The sequence below is a fragment of the Crocodylus siamensis genome, chromosome 1 (assembly GCF_052110815.1).
Source record: "Crocodylus siamensis isolate JL-2025a chromosome 1, ASM5211081v1, whole genome shotgun sequence".
Classification (NCBI taxonomy): domain Eukaryota; kingdom Metazoa; phylum Chordata; order Crocodylia; family Crocodylidae; genus Crocodylus; species Crocodylus siamensis.
The window spans coordinates 306,005,608-306,028,914 of record NC_143395.1 but is presented as its reverse complement, the minus strand read 5'-3'; the positions used below and the strand labels follow the sequence as shown (position 1 = coordinate 306,028,914).

General features: G+C 42.1%; 1 protein-coding gene across 5 annotated transcripts in view; it reads left to right on the top strand.

The window, feature by feature from the left end:
- The window catches only part of ATP11A (ATPase phospholipid transporting 11A), a 235,309-nt gene that overhangs the window by 103,734 nt on the left and 108,268 nt on the right, over positions 1-23,307 (top strand). For 4 of the 5 annotated variants that reach the window (XM_090022063.1, XM_090022084.1, XM_090022074.1 and 1 more), the window contains exon 2: positions 20,057-20,179. In XM_090022063.1, coding sequence (XP_089878189.1) covers positions 20,057-20,179 — 123 coding nt within the window. Of the gene's footprint in view, positions 1-20,056; positions 20,180-23,307 lie in introns of those variants that run through there. The other variant, XM_090022099.1, reaches the window with a different exon arrangement.

Here is a 23,307-nt window from a genome sequence, read left to right as displayed (position 1 = left end):
GTTTTAACTGTATTTTGAAGATTCCTATTTTCCATCCTCTATATCATTTCTTGATGAACATTTGTAAATACAGTGCACACTTTCATAGCTTAGTTGGTATTGCTTGCAGTTCTTGAAACAGGGCAAACTAGTACACAATCAGCTTTGTGTTTTGTTTGCCTTTTTAAAAATAATACTTTAGTGAAATTCTTTTTTGAATGTTTTAAATAATATATAGCAGAATTCTTAGTTTGTACAGCCTGAGGGAATCTTAGTGGTATTTTTACAACAAGTCTGTCCTATAAAAAACAACATACAAAGTAGGCTGAAAGGTGACTATAAATCCTTTTTTAAAAAATGATGTGATACTATGCAGCCTTTGTTAGCACCTGGAGAAATTCCGAATTCTTTCCACAAACACAAGTTTTAGATGTTGCCTTGGTATAAGGGATAATTAGATATAAATTTTAGTTAAAATTAATTTAGGTGCATGGATTGGTAAGAATCTGGCATCGCATGTCTGTTACACCTGCCAGTCCCTCTTGGCAGTGGGTGGAGGCTACTAGTTGATTCTTGTTTATCATTCTAATGTGAACCGTAGCAAAGGATTTACCTTCAGCAGCTTCTGGCTAGGGAAAAAAGGCACTGTTGCCACTTTGAACCTTAGCTTTTCCCAGCTGACACAGAGCTGCTGTGAAAGAACTTCATCCCAGCCCCCTCCCTTTTTTCAGTTGTCTGTCCTCCCCTTCTCTTCCTTTCTGCCCATGTGTCTGTCAACCCAGTTGCTAGGCAACCACCTGGTTGCCTAGGGGATCCCCTAGGGAGGGGGAAATTCCCTCTCTCTGTGGCCAGGTCTATTGTTAAGCTTCCCAACTTTGACCTCGGAGGGCAGTCCTAAGGCTGTAGTCCCTCTTCAAGGTGAGGAATGACATTACTTAAACTCACTGGTCAACATCAGTGATGCTCAGAAAACAGCTGATGTTGGTTGGGTCCCGGTGGTGATGTCAGAAAGGTTGTAAATAGGCTCCCTCCATCTTGGGACAGAGAGACATCTTCTGGTCACTAAATCGAGCTGTGTACCTCCAGAATCCTCTGGACGCTTCTGTGAGTAATTCATCTGAATTGTAGCCAGTAACTTAGACCTAAGTGTTCTAGACATGTACTGAAAGGGCCAATGAGGCCCTTATACTGTTTTCCTCAAAGCTGTTTTCTTTCAAAATTCCTTTTGGTTTGTATTTCTTCCCAGTGCCTCCCTCTCCAATCAATAAAACTATCTATCATAGGAGGCCTGGCAGTAAATGTTTGAGAGGGATTGGGAAAGCCTTTTTACTCCCTTTGCTCAGCTGACTAAGGGAGGCTACTTTCTATGTATCAGGCTAAAGGAAGCACCCCAAGGCTTAACAGTGGGTTAAAAAACCTCACGGTCTACAAGACCTGTGTACCCCAGGAGGCACAGAGCCCAGACAAAGACCAGACCCCTGGTGGTGACACTGGTTACCCCAGGCTTGCGAGTGTGTTCCAGGAAGGGGGTTGGCCAGATGTAAGCTCCCCAGGGGAGGCATTTGAGGCTTGGTTTTTGGTTGGGCACAGTGACACGGGTGGCTCAGAGCACAAGTGCCCCCTACAGACCCACCACAGCTTCCACGTAGGAAAATGAGGAGGCAATAGGAAAAAGAATAAGGTGAAAATACTTTCGCAGCTTCCTAGTCACCCATGCATTCCCTACCCAATTCTGTCCTAGTGGTCCCCCCAGTATTTCCTTGAAACAGGGACCTAGACAGTATGTATGAAGGGTCCTTAGAGTGCTGGGATAAGAACCTGCCTGTCTTTACCACCCCATCACTCCTTGACAGAAGGGTTCATGAAGGGGCTCCTTAGCCTGGAAAAGCACAGGCTCAGGGGTGAGCTGATGGCCACCTATAAGTTTATCAGGGGTGACCACCAGTGTCTGGGGGAACATTTGTTCACCAGAGCGCCCCAAGGGATGACGAGGTCAAACGGTTATAAACTACTGCAAGACTGGTTCAGGCTGGACATAAGGAAGAATTTTTTTACTGTCCGAGCTCCCAAGGCCTGAAACAGCCTGCCATCAGAGGTGGTTCAAACACCTACATTGAACCCCTTCAAGAGCAAATTGGATGCTTATCTTGCTGGAATCCTATGACCCCCGCTGACTTATTGCTTTTGGGTGGGGGGCTGGACTCAATGATCTTCTGTGGTCCCTTCCATCCCTAATGCCTATGAAATCTAAGGGTGGGGGAGCAGAGTGGAACAAGGAATGCATTGCATCATCCACCTATTAGGAGAAGCACCTATAGCCAAACAACATGGGTCACTTCTAAGCTTTAATGTAGGTTGTTTTGCATAAAAATAAATATCTGAGCAGTTTTCAACTTGTTCAAATAACCTTTTTGTTTGGCTGTACACCTGAACAAAAAAGTTAACATAACTCTTAATGAGCAAGAAAATGGATTAACCAACCATTGCGATTCACAGTCCTCTGGAATTAAGATAGCACAGAAGTGCAATTGATTGTAATAAGTAAAGTGAGAACAAAAGTGAAAAATGAATTTAAACTGAACTGCCCTACCAAAAATATAAGAAAGTTAAATGACAGATAGGAATGAACAAAAATAAAATCTTACTTATTCATTATCTGTTCATAATTTGGTGAAGGCAGAATATGAGGTCAGAAAGACAAGTGATTGTAGGATTAGATAGGAAATTTAAAATAAAACAAAACAAGCATGCATTCTGACTGAATTTTTAGCTGCTGTTCAGTAGACAAAAATAGACCTGGTGCAGGATATATCTGCTCGTTGACTAATCTGATGTTAGGTGATTTTTAAATAGATCCATGAGACCTGTCTTGAGGGCCTTTTATTCTGAGTATTGCATGAGGAGGTAAGCAGTATTGTAGATATGGAAATGAATATTTAATGCATTCAGGCTTCTTGCAGAAATGAGAATGTTGGGATATATGTTCAAACAGGTGTGATTTAATGAAACTTGATAGAATTATGTCATGATTTATATCTCTTGTTCCAAAAGCTGCAGCAGTTTCATGAAACTGTATAATTGGTCTGTGGTTCCAAACCCTCAATGGGCATGTCTGCATCACCTATGCGCCATGCAGTGAACATGGCAGTGAGGTACATTTTGTGCACTACATCCTGAAACTGAAGTACAACAAAACAATGTTAAAGTGGTATCTGGCATGTGCCAGGGTCAGTAAAGTCATGCTGTAGTAGGAGACCTTATTGGGATACGTGCAGTGCCATGCTAAGGTGACTATATTTCAGTTGCAGGAAGTAGTATGCATGGTATAGCTCAGGTGGAACAGACATGACTTAGCTTGGAGCTCTGATCAACTCCAGCAGAGAAAGAAGAGAAAGAAATCTAAACAATCTAATCACTTGAGCCAGCAGTGTTTGAGCATTTTGTTCAGAGTACTGAAGCCTGTCCACCCCTGAAAGCAGTGCCTTTGTATTTTGCTACCTTCTTTAAGGTAGACCATGCAGAACAACTGTGCTGAATCCTGAAGGGGAAACAGTTGGCTAGGAGGGCTTTGTGACTAACTTGAAGATATAGGTCAGCAAAAGCCACAACAAAAAATGAGTAGTCCCTGCCACCTCCTCCCATACACACTCAGGGCCCCGCTGAGACAAAAATTCTACCCACTTGGGAAGGGGTAGAGAAACAATAGTTGCACTAAATGGTTTAAATCCACCTTGACTCTCCCCCATTACTCATGGGCTCATTTTACTCACACAAATAGTTCCATGTTTGCTATATCAAGGCTTTGAATAGATGATTACAAAGGAGAGTGCATCCGCCGGGCCTCAATTACTCGGTCCCTTGCCGCCCTCCCAGGGGCCTGGTGGTAACCTTCCGCTCTGTCTCTTAAGGGAGTAGTCCTCGGTCTTACGCTTCAGGCATACTCCCCCTCCGTACCCCGCCTGCCATGACTTCGATGAAATTTCAGTGGTGGAGGGGATGGCCACCTGACGCTGGCTACCTCCCCCAAGGACAAAGCGTGATGTTCTTCGCGAGGCTCCGCCTCCCCTGCACCTCGCCCTAGCCCCGCCTCAGCAGTGTGCTATAGGTGTTGCTGCCAGCTGGCCCTCGCTCGATGAGGGACCCTACTGGGTGCCAGCTAGGCTCACGCAGGGGCCCTGGAAGTCCTGGTTCCTTCTCGGCCAATCTGACCTGTGGGATCCTAGATTCCCCTCAACTCAATGGCCCTGAACACTAATACAGAGATCCTGGCCAACACAAACAAGCCATACCAGTCACGAAAGGAAAAAAAACTGTTAATTTAATCACAAGGCTAAAGGGGCCACCTTCCCCACAAAATAAGCTACGCTCCCTATCAAGGGATCATTTGGCTCACGAATTTTGGTCGAGGTCCTATATCCCCACTGTCGTGTCTCAGTCCCTCTCTCCTTTGAGGATTCCTTCTTAACTTCAATGTCCGTCGTCCTCCGGGCTAATGAAGCCTTCAACTTCGGCTCTCCTCACGCCCCAAAGTTATATGCAGTCGAGACACCTGGGTCTTGTCAAGCCCGATGACAACGTCTTCTTCCCCTGGGCAGGATTCAGATTCTCCCTGTGAGGCTGCAGCACCTTTCTCCGGCTCCTCCACCTTCCTGGTGGCCTCTGGAGATCTTCTCCCCACGCTTTTTTGCCGCCTCCCCTCCTCCGCTTCCCCAGCTGTTGCCCCTTTAAGTAAACCGTGGCTAACGAGTTGCGCGGGACCCGCTGCCGCTTTTTGCTCCGCTGCGATCCCCGCTACGCTTCCTGCTGCCGGTAAGCTGTTTTTGTTTAGTTTCTCTTCTCCTTTTGTTTCCCCGTGGGGTGCTGCCCCCCAGAGACCCCCTTGGACCCTTCGGGGTTCATACCTTCGCCGCGCCCCGGGACAGAGAGACTTAATGACCTTTGGTAGTAAGCAGTGTGTGACATCCCCAGATGGTGGTGTGAGTATCCCCCACTCCCAGGGCCAGGCACCCCGACTCTCCTGCTACGACTTAGTGGAAATGTACTTGAAGGAGGGGTTCAGTGGTGTTCCCATGCTGTCCTGGGGACGGTAATACTCACGGGGTCAGTGCTGCTCGTTCTGGGGCTCCACCTCCCCTACACCCCAGTCCACTTGCCAACTGCGCGGGCTATCAGGCCTCTGTTCCTAATTACGGGTTCTAGTTCCTTACAGCCTCTCATAGGGCCTTGCCCCATCAGTCTCAGGGGAGTGTGCAGGCTTATGATTTCAGCCTGGCACTTGTCCCTGCTTCTTGACCCTGCTCTGTCCTTTCAGCCAGTCTGTGACAGCTGTGCCCTCCACAGGGTCGAGGACGACCACAGCGACTCCGAGCTCCCAACACCAGGACAAGTCCAGAGCCCTCCACTGGGTGTTCTGCATGGGGAAGTGCATTCTGTCTTCCCCGCACTGTTCCCACCCTACTCTGGGGGGTCAGCATTGGGAGCCTGTGCTGACCGGCATCCACCCCAACGAGCTGGGTGTCTCCCCCACTGGCTTCCCCCCTTATACCCAGCTTCTGCTGGGGTTTATAAATCTCCCACAGTAGTGGGCACAGCTGATGTCATCAACCAGCCACTGCCCAGCCTGATTGCCAGCTTCCTGAAAAGCCAGTGTAGCACCAGCTCGCTAGGCCCCGGCTCCAGCTCCCTCCCAGGTAAGTTCCCTGTAGCAATAGGGTCCCCAGGGCTGCATTTAGGAGCGGCGGGGTCTGTACCCAATGCCTCCGACTCCTGCGAGCAGCTCCAGCCACCACAGTGTGATTTAAATCACTGGTCAGGAAGCCTCGATTTAATCACTGTTTTCTACAAAAAGTGCATTCTTGTTGTTTGATATTCTCTATTCATTTAATCTGAAGATCTACAAGATCCCTTCCGACCCTACTTCTATGATTCTATGAACTTCTTGAAATTTTGCAATTTTAGAGAGAGGTAGGGGCTGGACTCCCTGTGTATATAAACTTGCAGAGAGACAAGAGGGCTGATGGGTAGGTAATCAGGTCTGTTATCTCTCATTGCCATATACTGCTGTTAACAAGGATGTTATCTCTGGAGACACAAATCTTCAGTTTGAGAACTGAAACTAAACATCACACAGATGCTTAATTGGATCTTCTAGACTGAGCACTGAGTCCCATTGGGTAGAATGATTTTCTTTAATCTTTGCTAATCTATAGAGGAGCCTGTGGGAACCTCATAAGATTGGACCCCTAATATAGTCCATGGCCTGTTGTGACATACTTATAGAACTTTTCTAAAAAGGTTACATGAATATATTGTCTCAAATAGTATATAATTAGAAGTTATAATCCCTATTGCATGATGATATCTTTCAGCTTTAACATTTATTAAATTAAAACTATATAGGTTTATGTTTTTGGGGAGGTTTTTTAAAAGCATCTTAAGGAAAAATATGATTAAATTCAAAATATGATTTAAATAAATCTAACATTTTTTTTTTATCTTTGATTTTTATCCACCCCACTGGTAAATCCTAACCAAAGAGTACTTTCAGAAAGTTATTGAAAAACAGTGATCCATAAAAGTCAAAGCATGTTCTCCTGTATTTTATTTTCTCGATCACACATTCTGTGGTGTGGTGTGACAAAATTGGTTCCCTATAGTTATATTTCAGACATTATACTTAATTAAGGTTGGTTTTGGGGTTTGGGTTTTTTTGAGATTTTGTAATATGTGTTTCACTTTGTTTCTAGCAATGTGCTGTAGCAACAGTATCAGACAAACGATCCCATGATACTAGCATTGTCCAAAGGGAATATACTCATTAAAGTAATAGAAGTTCCTTAGTGCCATGTTTTAGGGTTGTTGGTTGTAGCTATGTTGGTCTAAGGATATAGGCAGATGAAGGTATCATATTTACCCAAAGCACCTTGTCTGCCTTAGTGCCATAAGCTTTGTTTGATGGTTTGCCACTGCTGTGCTACTATTAGCACCTAGTTAATTGGTGTTTTGATAGCAAAATCTGCATGCTATCTAACTATGCATACTGTCCCTATGTTGGTGGTGGTGGCGGTGGTGGTGTGTGGGGGGGTGTGTGTGTTTAAAGAATCTGTTCACATTTTTATCAGGACATTTTGTACAAAATTTATAAATATGAATTAATATTTATTTAATCTCACTGAATTGGTTTTAGCAATGGTCCCTTGATTTAAGGAAATTAAGGTATTCTGCGTCTTTTATTAGTGGATCATACAAATAATTGGAAAGTTTAATCTTAATGGTAAAACTCAGTTAATCATGAGCATGCAGATGGTTTCTATTCACTTAAAAAAACCTGCCTATTTTTCCCTTAACCCAAAGAACTAAGCCAAAGAAAAAAACTGTTGTTTACTTAATCCTGATTACTAATGTATACTGTGGATATTAACATCTGTCTCCACCCACAGATGCACACAGAGGTAATATCTGGTAGTATTAGAAATCTGTTAAGCATAAATAACTATCTGATGCTTATCTTCAGCTGTATGAGTGTCTTGAGGTTGAATATGAAACTTGAATCAGTAGACATAGGTTATCTAAAAACCTGTATCTATTTGAAACCTGTTTGCATATTTGTAGAAATTTTTTTTTATTGAGAGTGTTATATATAAAACATGTACCAGAGATTGAGCGTTATAACTAGTATTTATCAAATTACTCTGGATACTGAATCTGTATAATAAAAGCTACATATTTATTTCTATTTTAAAATATGCATATCTGTATTCCTGAGCAGCATATGTAAAAAAAAAAAAAAAAAAAAAAAGATTTAACATGTTTTAAAAAGCATGTTTATTATTCATTCAGAATTTACCCATATAGAGGTTTTGGAGAATATTTTGAACAGAGCATAAACCTCCTTCATTTCTAGGCCAAAAGTGGGGTTTTCAAAATAAGTAGAGAATCAACCCTTCACACAAAAATAAACATAGCCCCTTTATTTTCCCTGTTGAGATGCATACAAGTCCATGAAGTTTAGTACACTATTGCAGGGTTCATCTGTACCTATGGGCAATATTAGTTCTCTTGCACTTGGTAGTAAATATTGGTTCATATTTTTAACTTTTACTTCAGAATGAAGATATTCTATGCAATTTCCAGGCTAGGTACATTTTTTATGGCATGCTGTTTAGATCTGCACTTAAGCATGCTGTATATGTATATGTACCTTATGTATAGATGCCTGTACCCTCTACATGGGTAAACTCTGAATTCTAATGTGTAACATAATACTTAGATTTAGAGAGACACAATTTAAAATGCACATCACCCCCACTGTTTCCAGAGAGGTGAGGTTGGGGCCTGATGTTCTTAAAGATGCCGAGCAATCTAAATTTTTGAAATACACTAATTTTAAAAAGAGTGTACAGAAATTAATAATATATTAAGTAAATGAAAAAGTGGGTTTAGAATACTGAAAAATGAAAACACCTATGTTGTGTCTTTTTCACCCTCGCTTCCCCACTTTAATGAATCATAGGTTTTTCAAGATGTTGAAATTGCATGTGTGTAAACTTGAATGATAAATTAGGAACAGAAGGAATCTTGCTAATACAGACCTACTCTAATATACACATTTAAACATGAGCCAAACATTTTATACTTTGAGATTTTCAAACTGTGCAGCATTAGTATGTAATATGGAAGATAATAGATTGTCACTAAAGAGGCCATCCTTAATGGACTGGCCAACGCCAGCATCCTAAGGGATAGCCAGCATGGGTTTGTTGTGGGTAGGTCTTGCTTGACCAATCCCATTTCCTTCTACGACCAGGTGACCTATCACCTGGACAAGGGAGAAGAGATTGATGCCATATATCTTGACTTCAAAAAAGCCTTTGATCTGGTAACCCATGATCAACCCTTGGCGAAACTGGCCAATAGTGTCCTTGGGTCCACCACGATCCACTGGCTGGGAAATTGGCTCCATAGTCGGACCCAGAGGGTAGTAATTGATGGCAGTCAATCATCATGGTGTCCTGTGACCAGTGGGGTCCCCCAAGGCTCTGTCCTTGGACCCATGTTGTTCAACATCTTCATTAATGATGTGGCCATCGGAGTCAGAAGCAGACTGGCCAAGTTCGGCAATGACACCAAACTTTGGGGCAAAGCATCCACACCAGAAGACAGGCAGGTGATCCAGGCTGACCTGGACAGGCTCAGCAAATGGGTGGACAAGAATCTGACAGTGTTTAACACCGAAAAATGCAAGGTTCTCCACCTTGGGAAGAAAAACCTGCAGCATCGTTATAGGCTTGGCAGTGCTACACTGGCTAGCACTACTGAAGAAAGAGACTTGGGGGTCATCATTGACCACAAGATGAACATGAGCCTGCAATGTGATGCTGCGGCTAGTAAAGCGACCAAAACGCTGGCTTGCTTCATAGGTGCTTCTCAGGCAAATCCCAGGACGTCATTCTCCGCTTGTACTCGGCCTTGGTGAGGCCACAGCTGGAGTACTGCAGCCAGTTTTGGGCTCCTAATTCAAAAAGGATGTGGAGAAGCTTGAGAGAGTCCAGAAAAGAGCCACATGCAGATCAGAGGTCAGGAAAACAGACCTTACGACAACAGGCTGAGAGCCATGGGGCTCTTTAGCCTGGAAAAGCTCAGGCTCAGGAGTGATCTGATGGTCACCTATAAGTTTATCAGGGGTGACCACCAGTATCTGGGGGAACGTTTGTTCACCAGAGCACCCCAACGGCTGACGAGGTCGAACAGTTATAAACTACTACAAGACCGTTTCAGGCTGGACATAAGGAAGCATTTCTTTACTGTCTGATCCCCCAAGGTCTGGAATAGTCTGCTATCGGAGGTGGTTCAAGCACCTACTCTGAAACCCTTCAAGAGAAAATTGGATCCTGTGACCCCAGCTGACTTCCTGCCCTTTGGGCGGGGGCTGGACTCGATGATCTTTCAAGGTCCTTTCCAGCCCTAATGTCTACGAAATATATGAAATTTGTTGTCTTAACACCCTAAATGACTGAACAGCTGTGTTTCTTAGGCAGTTTCAACAGCTATGTTAATTTCTTTAATTGCTATATTGAGGTCAAAAAGTGGGATAGTGTTTGAACTGAAGAATCATTTCTGTTGAAAATATTGCTTTCTAGAATACAGTGAATGAACTGAACCCTGGTTGTAGCCTGAGCAAATAGTATTACAACTGATTCTAGGAATCCATTATTAGCAGATATAAATTCAGTCTGCTGTCTCCCTAAGAGTCTTTTGACAACAAACTCTTTTTTAAATTAATATTGAACAAGAAAACAGTGTGGCATATTTCTGATCTGGTCAGTACATATTATTAGCTGAATCTCTAAATAAATACTAGATGTCAAATAATGTTGGATATATTATTTGGAGAAATAATCTAATCTTGACTTTAACATAATTACTGTCAGTTCTGCCTCAAATGGATACTTTTTTAAATATTCCAGGAAATCTCTTTTTTTTTTTTTCATTTGATTTTTTTCCACTTTAAAACTCAAAACCATATTTCTTGAAAGATTCCAAGTCTTAGGTATTTTAAGATCAGTTACTTTTACAAAATCTGCTGTTATACTTGCAGCCCTGATAAACTTGATTTTTAATGAGCTAGGGTTGCCTCTGGACTCAGGGAGCTGAAATTACATTTGAATAATAGGCTGGTTCATTGTACCATTTCTTTTGTTACTGCTTTTGTCTTTTCTCTTTTAATTTGGAAATGTACATGTAACATAATACCTGGACCATTATTTTATAATTCACAGGCTGCTGGTGTCTCTCTGCCACCTGTTGAACATGTATCCATTAGACAGTTGCTAAATATAGCGTAATAAAAATATAGTGAAGAAATATGTAAATTAATCTGAATTTGGCATGGTTTTGACTTTTAACCGCCAAAGGTGCTATGTAGGTTTTTAAGGTCTTTTTATACTCAAAACAAGTTGTGTTCTGCTTTTGTTGTTTGTTTGGGGTTTTTTTACACTCTAAGCCAGTTGTGTTCAAACTTTTGGCCTCCTCCTGCCCATTTCATGCCAGGCTTGGGTCCTGGGGAGAGAAGGGGGTCAATACCCCGCACTCCTGCCCCTGAGGCGATATTGGGCCTTGGGGAGTTTGCATCACTCCCTCCTGCTCACTTCTACCAGGATTGTGCCTGGGGCTATGCAGCACACCCACCTGGCGCTGTGCACTAGAATCAGCCACCGGGTCCAGTGAACAGAGCCCTGAGTTCCTCATGGGTCTGGAGACGTGGCAGCGAAAGAGCAACTCCACTGTTCTCCCACCATGAAATTTCTGGACCTGTCCTATGGGCTGGATGACATGGTGTTACAGCCAGAGGTTGATCGTCCTTGCTTTAAATTGTAAGGTTTTTATTAAGGTGTAATACTAGGTCAGTGACATTCAACTCTTGAAGATGGGCCAACTGCTTGCCACATCGCTGCTCTGCAAGCTAGCAATTCCCTCCTGGTAGGAGAAACAGGGACAGAGTTAGGAGAGAGGCTGGTGGTTGCCAATGTCAAAGGGATGGGAGGGAGAAAGGAAAAGTGCTTACCTCCAGTAACCATCCAGTGCCAAAGGCAGGGTAAGGGAGAGAGCTTGTCTTCTGAAAACAACTCCTTGCCTAGGGGAACAGGAGAAAGAAAGGAAAGGAGAGAGTAAAGTAGTTCTTGCTGTAGGGAAAGAGGAAAGGAAGGGAGCAGGGAAGGCTGTACAGTGGTTCAGTGGCATGGGGCAGGGAAGGGAATGCACCAGCCAAGCTGCTTGCCCTTAATCATGCTGTACTGCTGACTGGATCCTGATATTTCGGGGGGGGGGGGCTGTATCTAGCCCCCGTGGCAGAGGTTGAGCACCCCTGTCCTAGATCATAATTCTTGCTTTGATGTTAACTTAATGGATTTTTCAGTAATCTTTAGCTTTTGTATTGCTGATCATGCTGAAGAGAGTAGAGTATAATGCTTCTTCATTGATGTGCCAATGAAGCTAGGTTTCAGAACATTGTGCTTCATACTATTAATAGAAACCAATAATGCTGGGGTTTATTTATGGTTTCCTGGACATATCCTTAATGGGCTTAAGTAACAGAACATAAAACAGTGAATACACTTCGTTGCACTGGCCACAGAGTTGGCTTCCTTTTTTCAATTATCCTTGTGTCACTCTGAAATGATCTGTACTGTACAGTATGTAGGTATCAAAAGAATGACTTGTTCAAAGTGTACTCTATAGGACAATGCCATTAAAATATTGTGTTTTGATTCCTGTGAGTGGCATACATTAGAACTTCATTGTGCAATTTTCCTATCTGCGTCTTTTCTCATAGGTAGAAATGAGTTCCCTTGTGGGACAGTTATATTGCAGTTCTACTGAATACTGCATGACCATTTCTTTCATATTGCAGTTTAACTTCACTGAACGACATAGTTGCACTTTTATACTAAATATTCCCTTTTATTTATTGTATAAATGTTTTTTCTTCTTTGAATTGCGGGAGAACAGCGTGTACATTAATTCTCAGCTTTCCATAAACACACTAAAATCTAAAAAAAAAATTCTTCACTGGTAGGTGAAAAGAGAAAAGCTGTTAGATTTATTACATGCTTGATTTAATGTACATACCTACTTAAAATGTATTTTATTGTACTTCCGTAAACAGACAGACATAAGGTGCTAGGCTGAAAGCAGAATATTAGGTTACAAATCAGCAAACTATTTTTGAGGAATTTAAGTCTTTAAAGCAGGGGTTCCCAATGTTTGTGCCCAAGGGCACGTTCGAATTTAAAAGAAAAAGCTGCGGGCGCCAGTATGACATGTGGTTACATGACTGAATTCAGCCACCCGGTCTCTCATGGCCAACTCAAGGTAACTCCTGGATAGGCACATGTGCACAGTTTCATTTGGGGACAGAGTAGTAAGGACTACTGTCACTGCGTCAGCCAGACTAAATCAGTCTCATTTTGGCAGCCGTTGCATACAGCTTGTGAAGAATTTTTTGAAGTGTTGCTGTGCTGAGTTCAATTGGTAGTGACAGCATTTTTTGTTGGAATAAAGTTGTTCTTTTTACCAATTGTGAAAATGCATGCGGGCACCTAAATAAACCTGGGGGGGGCGCCATGGCACCTGCGGGCACCTTGTTGGGATCCACTGCTTTAAAGGATTTGAAATAATATAGCGTTTTTGTTTAAAGGTCAATCTTTTTAACATTTTCAAATTGGTAATTAATTTTATGAAGGAGAGTTATATACTTCTTAACTGGCCTTTTATTAGTATGGGAGGAGCAGACCAGTTCTTAGCTAAGGCCCTCCAAATTCTCTTATACTGGTTCGTAAGTATGAGTAATATTTTTTCAGTCTGGCCCTGTGTAGAGTCAGGGAGCAGCTAAGTAGTCTGTTCTTGATGTTCAAGGCTTTGTGCACTGAATTCCCATTAGCTCCCTTTGTGCATCAAGCCCTGACAGCAGTTGCCTTAAAACTGTATTAAGACAACTCAAAGAATCATTCTTGAGGCTTTTTAAAGCCCTTTAAAATAGAAAAATGAATACAAAATACGGCATAATTTAGCCCACTATCTAGGACTGTATCAAGCTTTCCTATTTACAGTAGAATTACCTGACAGAAGTGTCAGTAAACATTTGGAATGCTTTGTGCATCCAAGTGCAGTGAATAAGTGAAATGTATTATATTGCAATCGAATTAAGACAAGGCTTCTGAACCCGTTTGTTTTTTGATGCTACAGAAATACAGTAGTATATTACAAAAAATTTCTGTGCAGTTTTTCTCCCAACATTCTTTGAATTGTCACAAAACTTATGAGCAATGGTAATAAGAAGAACTATTCTGTGGTGCTTTGACCATTTGGAGTGACAATCTGCTTTTCAGACCGTGGTAAATCAAGTTAGAGCTGGAGAGTGGCGTGCTGAAAAATTGCTTTTTAGTCCTCTTTCTTACCACTTACTTTCTGTATTATTCCAAAGGATGCACTGAAAGCTTTTTAAGTCTACATACGTGGGGCCTGATTCTAAGAACACACCTCCCTCTGAAGAAAATGACAGTTGTAGGTGCTTAGCACTTCAGTAGTTCATCCTGAAACTTGTTCTGCAAGTAGTCATTTCTATTCTGCACATACAAGTATGCTGTCAAAATCCTTAAGGTACCCCTTTAAAATTTCTGTTCCATTCATGCAGTTGAAGAATGAAATGTTGAAAATGCTACAAAGTTTTTTCTTCCAGTAGTTTTACCCTATTTATCATCTTATACCACACTCATGATTTTGTTACTTGTGCCATATATCTTCATGTTTCTGTATAATTTTAAGAAAGGAATATTGCTTCCTTTTTGTCTTTGACCATTCAAGTAGAGCTGTATTAGAATGCATGTTTCTTTTGTCTAAGCTTGTGTATTCATTTTCTCAAAAATGAAATTCATGAACATTTTCCATCATACTGTAATATTTGTCTAAGCTTGTGTATTCATTTTCTCAAAAATGAAATTCACGAACATTTTGCATCATATTGTAATATTTTCTAAATGTAGAATTTAAGACAGTAAGTCACTAACTTACAATAATGAAAAAGTGTAGGCAAGCTTACGATGAGTTTCACTTACTAACATTTGAGAATCATGGGGAAAATAGAGCTGGAAGGCACTTTAGGAGGTCATCTTGTCCAAATTGCTGTTCAAGGCAGGATCATTTGTCTCTGAATTTTCTTAGACAACTGTTTAATCTCCACTTAAAAAAATTGTGGTGGATATTTTGCAACCTATTTTAAGTCATCTGTATCATAATAATTAGTTAAAACCTAAACTAAATCTTCCCTGTTTAAGCCTATTACTACTTATCTCTTCCCCTGTGAATACAGCGAACAATTGATTCTTTTTGTAACAGCTGTTTTGTAGTAGAAGATTGTTATCAAATTTCCTCAATCTCGTCTTCTCTGAATTGAATAACCCTAGTTCCTCCAACTTTTCCTCATATGTCATATTTTCTAAACCACTAATGATTATTGTCTTTCTCCTTTTGGACTCTTTCCACTTAGTCCATTTTTTTCTTGAAGTGGGGAGCCCAAAATGAGCACAGTAGTTCCAGTGAGCTGCCATTAGTGCTGAATAAAGTGGAATTTATTATTTCTTGTGGCTTGCTTATGATACTTTTTTTAATACAAACCCATAAGCTACTACTCAGTTCCATCTGTTAGAAAGCTCACTGTGCATGTGAAACAGTAAAAGTGGGATGCAACTCCACCACTGCCCTGCTCTTGGATCCAACCCTGGACTCCCCTTTTGAATGCAATTATCCAACTAGTTATAGCCAATCATCCACCTTTACAGTAGCTTGTTTATGAGAATGTGTGGCAAATTGGGGCTCCCCAACTAGCCAAGTGCTAGATTCCCCACCTGTCTCATCTCCCATGCCTTGTTGTTAATTAAGGCAGAAGCCTGCCCATTCCTGCCCCCGATTCCAGGGGGCACTAGCTGTGGCTCTGTTCCTCCCCTACACTACAGCCCAAGCTTTGCAGATGGCATCCAGATGACGGTGCGCCCAGCCTACAGCTGGCCAAGCTTAGCCCTTGTTGTCAGGCCACAGACGCACACACATTCATACCGCCCTCCTCTCACTAGGGCCTTACACACTCCACCCCATCTCACAGGGTCTCTTTCACATATTGACAACTTATACTGTCTTGTTCCCTCTTGGAGCAGGCCCCTTAGGCCATAGGCTTTAGCTAGCTTATACCTTGGGTGGCAGACGCACTGTATTTTGGGTCTCTCCCTCAACCCTCACTGGGGTAAGATGTCAGCCAATTATCCGATCAGGTCTAAGCTTGCCCTGGCTCTTCATCTCCGCCCCCTAACTGGGGCTCCACACTGCCCCCTCACTGGGGCCATGGGCTTCCCTCCCTGGTAGGCTCAGATTGCCACAGCCATGCCTGGCCCCACTACTTCGAATGGTATGTTACCCACCTGAAGGTGGGAGCTGGGGTTAAGGCACCCTGACCCACCTTTTACTGGGGTGATAACTGGCCTGGTATTTCCTGGGGGCTCCCATGCCACAGAGTCCCACCAGGCCACCCACTGCCAGCAGGGTGCAGTTTCAGGTCATGCCCAGGATCAGGAGCCTCCAAGACATCCCCTACAATGCCTGCCCTTACCTCCAGGATGTTGCATGCAGCCTTGAGGTTCACTTGCCTGTCAGCAGTTACCTGCTCTATTTATATAGGTGGCCAGAGGTCTAAAATGGCCACTGCCATCAAGCACCTGCTGGCTGTTGGCTCTGCTCTTAAAGTGTCAGGCACCAACAGTGCCCTGCCACAGAATGTTATAGGCCACAGTATCAAAAGCCTTCCTAAAGCTTAGGTATATCTTATCCGTAAAATTGTAAAATCCTGCATACTGTTTTGGGTTTAAAAAATAAATAAATAAATAAAAATCACATAGCTTTTTGTGATATGGGTATGGAAGTGAAGGCCAACTTTTTGTAGATAGGAATGGTTCGCTTCCCTCCTAGCCACAAGGCCTCCCATCCATTTGTTATAGAACCAAATTAAGATTGGTTAGCCATGATTTACTTCAAACAAACCCATGCTGGTTTATCCTTATTGGCTTGTTATGCTCTAGATCAGGGGTTGTTAACTGGGGTATGCATACGGGTGAGGGTACTTGGGAAGGACCCAGGGGGTACGTGTGAGTGGGCCAGGCCCAAGTGGTGCCATCCACCACCCTGTGCTTCAACCTCCCAGGAGCAGGGCCAGGCAGGGGGTGGGAGAGCGAGGGCAGTGGCTCCCCTCTGCAGGCTGCACAGGCACCACCTGGCTGGACAGGTGCAGGGGGGGAGTTCATATGCGGCGGCCACTGCCACCACCCCAGCACTGCCGCCACTCCATATCTGGTCATGTACCCCGCCGTCTCCCCACTCTGCCTCCACTTCCACTTATTAAAAAATGGTTGAAAACCCCTTCTCTAGATGCTTACAAATCACTTGTCTGAAATCCTCCAGTATTTTTCTCAGTATCAAAGTTAGACTGATGTGCCTGTAATTCCCTGGTCCCCTTCCCCTCTCCCCAAAAGTGAGTACTATCTTAGCCCTTTTCTAATCCTCTGGGATCTCCCTTAATTTCCATGCATTTCCAAAGGTAATAGCACTACCTCTACAATTACTTCAGCCAACTTCTAAATACACTAAAAAAGGCCCTGATGACTTCAAAACATTTAGTTTATTTCTAATTCCTATTCTGTTCCTTCCCTATTCTGATCTGAGCACCTGTCCTTAATGTACTGCATTCATCATCTGAACGGTTACCACCCCTTCACCACTCTTTTTACCCCCATGTGAAGACTGAAGTGAAAAAGGCTTTAAACACCTCCTTGTCTGCTTCATCTGTTATAAATTGCCCCTCCCAACATTGTAAAGGACCCATGCTTTCCTTGGCCTTTTACTTCTAACATATTCAAAAAACCTGTTTTGTTACATTTCAGACTTTGTCCCTATATGCTCTCACTGTCTTTTTATACACTACTTGTCCTTAACAAGGAGATAAAATTCTATATTTGGACTTCTATTTTCAGACTTTTGGACAAGGAAAGGAAATATTTTATTCAATATGCTAAGCCAAATTAGGTACACAACATCTCAAACACAATATTAAGCTATGTTGGCTTTGTGATGAAGAAGACTTAAAATTTTTTTCTTTATATAAATAACTTAGTCCAGTGGCACTTCAGAACAGTCAAACTCAAAAAATTACCAGATAGTGCACAACATCCAAATACATAATAGGGGATAAAATTGGGTAAAATTTAGCTAGAGTAACTGGAAACTAGTAATGTTAATTTTCTGCCAAGAGGGAAACATTTTTTAAACTACGCCTACTGAGATATCCTTCAAATCTTTATCATCCCAAATCCTTGAATAGTAGTTTTTATAAATTGTAAAAGCATAAGAACTATTTTGGATAAGTGACATATCTATATCACAAAAATTCTATATGGAGACTGAATTTAGGCCAACCATACTCTATTTTCATGACTGTAGATGAAATTTGAAACTGATTATAGTATGTTTTAAGACAAAAACATTTTAGTGCACTGTCCTGATGAATGCTTTAATCCCCCACTTATATTCTAGTGATCTCTGGATTTTCTGTGCTAGCTTGATGCCTAGGGAGAAATTAGTTTCCAACACTGATCAAATGTAAAATTATTTCCTATTATATTTGTTTCAGGGACAAGGAAAACTGGATAAATTACCAGCTATTACTCTAAACCAGACTTTATTTATTTTATATATGTATACCTATCTATATGTATGTGTATCATATATTTATTCATTTTACAGACACATACATACAAGTATGATATACAAAAAAAGCCTTGAATACTGTCAGTAATTTAGGTAGTGAAATGGGCAATAGCTCTGTAGAAATTTTAAAACAAATCTAATTTGATGGCATAACAGGATGGTATCTGAGGGCAGCCATGATGCCCCCCTAGTGTCCGTGTCAATCCTGCATAGCTCTTACTCCAGCTTCTCAGGGTCTCACCCTGCTTCCTCACCTGCCACATCTTGGTATTGAAGGTAGTGAGGGGAGGCTGCCTTCAGAGGTTGGTGAGCCCAGGCATTCTCTCTCTCTCTCTCTGCTTTGTTTTTCTCTTGTGCCCACCTTGGTCCATCTGACTTGGGGCTTAGACCCCTGCACACACAGTTCCCCCCCTCCCCTTTCAGTCTCTCTCCTGGCCTGGGGCTTCTTAGGCTCTACTTGCTTTAAGGGTTGAATCATTGTCTCCTTTTGCCCCAACATCCATGCCCATGCCTCTCAGATGATACTCCATCCATATTTCTGTCCTTTTATATAGGCTTCAGCCCTCTACATTTTAGTCCCCCTTTTACTCTGGTTGTAGATTTATAGCCTTGGACCACTGATTTGGACCCAAGTCTCTCAGCCTCAGCCCTCTCCGGGTTTCTAGACCCCTTGACCCTGTCTTGCACTTTGTCCCACCACCCCTGGCAGGCTGACCCAGGGAAGGCTGCTTGCAGTTCGGCTCAGCCCCCAGGCATCCCTGAGCCAGGGCAAAGCTGCTCTTGGATCTGCCTCCCTCTGAGGTGTTTGGGCTTCCACCCCACACAGCCCACCAGGTCCTTGACCCTTGAAGGGCTCTATGCTGTGCCTCTGCACCACCCGTGTAGCCTCCAATCCACCCCGTCAGCCATGTTCATTCCTCCAGTATAAGTTAGAGTAAAAAATACAAGCAGCCGCAAACTCTTTAAGTTTCCACCTTTGTGTCATCAAATCGCTACCCAGCCACCTCCCCACTCTCTGGCTGTCTTCATCCAGGGAGTACGTGCCATACCTGCCATTCACACTTCTTACCAGCCTGAGCTGGTAGGAGATCCTTTCCCTTCCAAGTTCAAGGTTGCAATGCTAGTCTGCCTCAGGACCCCAGGCTTATATTCCTTGGCTCCTCCCCTTCCACTCAGATGCTCCCCTGACTGGCTGCAGGTGTGCCTCCTCAGTCTCCAGGGCAGCATATTGCTAGTCCTCTGGCTACCGTAGAAGTGTCCTCACTGCCTAACCAGGGTGTTGTCCTATCATCCTATTGCCAGGCAGCTAGCCCCACAATCAGCACTTGTAGCCTATTGGCCCTGGCTTCCTATTCCCCTGCAGCTAGCCCAAAATTGACTGTCGTACCCCACCTGGGGACATCCCTGCTGCTGCTTCTCTGTGCATGAAACAGGAGCCCCTGGCTCCGTTAGAGACAGCAGAACCATAAACTACATTTTCTAGAGTTTATTTTTGAAGATTAGCATGTCAAGGATGATTCCAGGCTGCTTTAGGGTGAAAACATTATTGAAGACAATTAAAGGCAGACTTTTGACAGCCCACTCTCATTTGTACTATTTAGTATTTTTTAGAAGATTATAGGCAGAAATTTAGGAACACCACATTGATGGCTGCGTAAGAGTGAAAGCTGCATTGATGATGGGAGACAGGACTGCCAGACTTGCTCTATGACTCATATTCATGAAAAAATACTGAGTGAATAGAGATGACATTTTTTTTTTATTCCCCACACAGTGTGCTGGAGAAGAGAATTGGGTGGACAATCGGACTATTTATGTTGGGCACCGCGAACCCCCTCCAGGCGCTGAAGCATATATTCCACAGAGATATCCAGATAACAGAATAGTTTCATCAAAGGTAGTAGTTATTCTTTTAATGCATTTATATAAATCATTTCACTGTCTGCTTATTTTGTTGTTCTTGTTTCCTAAAGAATTCTTTCTGTTTACTGGGGTGTCTGTTGATAAAGGTAAAATGAAAGAGGCTACAAGTTTCTTCCACCAAAACTAATCATTAAATTACCTCTGGCTTGAACAGGACTAATATCACTCATTCCGTGTAAATATTAGTGAGTTATACTGAACTGCTAGGGTGACTCTACATGATTCATCACAAATGTGGGCTTTTTTTTCTTAAAAAAGAAAAAGATGAAAGTGTGGCATTGGGATTGATGAGATGTGAAAAATGGAGGAGTGCATTCTCATTACCACTTACAGAACATAAAAAAAGAAAAGTAATATGAAAATTATGTCAGAACTTCACTCAATCCTAAGATTACAAATTTTAACTGGTAATTAATTTCTCTCTCCAGTGTTCTTGGAAGTCCAAACCTACTTAGAGCAGCAAGGGCTACATCATAAAACAAACTTTCTTTACTTCTGTTTAGTGCAGACATTCAGGTAGATTTAATTGGATGGGGAGTTTGGAGCTAGGAGAGATGAGTACATTCTGGGGGAGCTTTTGGAGAAAAGAGGATCAAGGAGGTACTGGAGGCATTCTGGCCTCTGTACGTTCTTGTAGTATACCTACACCATATTACATGAGAGCATTCCGTCTGTACATTAAACATGCTAGGCATCTGTTCAGTTACTATTTTTATTTGTAGGCCACCAATCTTTTTGAAGCAGGAGCACTAAACAACCACCTAACACTAATAGTGATTGAAAGAACAAAGCTGAATTCTCAGTTTCAGTAGAGAAGTCAGTCTGGCATAAATCACACCACTACAGATTTCACACAAACTACTCAAATATGACCAACATATGGCCTAAGTATTGGCTTTTATATTTAACATTCCCTACCAAATGAACAACAAATTCTGTGTTGCTGTCTTTCTCAGCTAGTAAAACAGTTGAAATAAGTACCGAATACTATTTTCAAGGTTTTGCTGCCCTGGAAGCAAATTAGACTTTCTTGGACTGGAGGTGGCAATCGCCCTCTTTAACCTCCCCTTGAAGAATTGTCTGTGTAAGAATGAAAGAATCTAGCAGCTGCCTCATGAAGGGAGAAAAAACAAGGTCAGGTGAATGTCAGGCAGTGGGCAATACTGAAAGTGCAGCTCCATGAAAGAGAATTATTCATGGGAAAGAACATGCCTGGAAGAATCTAAATGATGCTATTAGCATCATTCCAGATCTGTGAACAGAGGTTGTTGGTCATGCAGTTTGAGTGAATGCAGATGCAAAATTGCTATGTTTGGAGGTAACTGCAGGTTCTCACGCTTAAAACTTTTTTTGTGGACCACTCAGTAAACATTTTATTCTTTCAATTGTGATAGTGAAGTTAGTCCCAACTAAACAGAACCCTTTATCTTTTGTGTGTCTTGAGTGTACAATGGCTAAACGAAGCTCAAGCATGCTTCTGCCTCTGACCGTAACTAAGTTAAACTGTAAACAGATATCTCATCTGAAGCAGTCTTGATTCCATTTAAGTCAGAACCGGGAACAAAGAGTGGCACAGCCCTCTGCACGCACACAGCCCTTCTAAACTTTATTGCTTATGTGCCAGTAGGTGGTCAGGGAGAGCACATCACCTGACAGGCTTGTCCCTGGAATGATTGGCAAGTAAATGGAATGAGCCACAATAAACATAAAAGCAACATTGGCCTAAAAGAAGTGTTAGCTCATTTTATGTTACATATTTCAAAAGGTAATTAAGGGAGAAAATAGACTTCTGCAGGACAGAAGGCTTTCCTCTGGAGAAATGAGTTATCTTTTTACACACTTACTTGTCAGAAAGTCATAATGTAGGATAGTGGAAGAGAACTCTTGTATTGCCAGTATTTGCAGTGTATTTGGTATATGTGGAAATAATCTTGCAGTATTTTTCTGAGATGGGGCTAACCCACTGACCATTCTCTGTATATTTCAAAAGTCATTCTCTAGAGAATTACAGCTTTTGGATCCCTTGGGTTTTTCCTGTGGCCCACATGTGTTGCCTTGGGAATGCTCCAGTCTGCTGACCCAGAGATCTGCCCAAATACAGTTCCCTAGTATCACAGCAGCACAATATGCAAGCAAAAGCCTACAAACTTCATCTCTATAATTCACTTGGTCCTCTTAAATTTCTTAAGCACACATCTTCAGATCCAGCATTAAATAATCAGTTGAGTAACCACTGCTGGGAGAGAGTTTTCTTATTGAAAGCGTGCCTTAAATAAAAGTAATGGCAAACTATAACACATAGTTTTTCTGCAGCAACTGGGAGTGTTCTCTTGTTCCTAGACTTTGAAGGCCAGATGTATTTTTATTTTGCCTTGCTCACAAACTTCATCTAGAGACCATCTGAAATGAGCAACATGTTATCCTTGTATTTGCAGTCTGATATATTCAGGAGTTAATGAGGTGGATAACACAGCTGAACTACAGCTAAAGTGATGTAACATGAGTGAAATCCTATGTTTTAACGTCTCATTGTATTCTGGAAATTGCCCTTTGGAAAATTAAACAATGTACATATTTGTGCAATTTTCTATAGTCCATTAGGGTACCTCTGTTCCCTTCCTCCCCCCACCCCCATTCAAGGGAATTTATAAAGCAAAGCATAAGTTAAATCCTGCTGACATTTTTCCAAATAAAAGAATCAAACTTTGTTTATTCCCTTTTTCTTCTACTCGTTTTATATACATGGGGCTCAATTCTTTTTTTGGTCTCCTTTCTTCTGCTAATTTTCACTTCTTTGACAAGTTTAATATTGACAGTAGTGTGCAAGTGATGATGTAGCCATGATGGTCCATTAATTATGTGAGAGTTAAGGATTTTTTAGGGTGGTATCTTTTATTGGACCAACTATGTAGTTGGGATCAAGTTAGACAAGCTTTGTGATGTAAGACATTCTTTGTCAGGTCTCTCTAATATTGGCAACTTTTCCATTATATAAGTGTTATGTCTTTGTTGGAAGAGTTTCATAATACCTTGTATTTTCTTTTTGTTTAGATGGTCTTTAGTAGATAAATTGATTAGACGAGCTGTGAAATGAATGCTGTG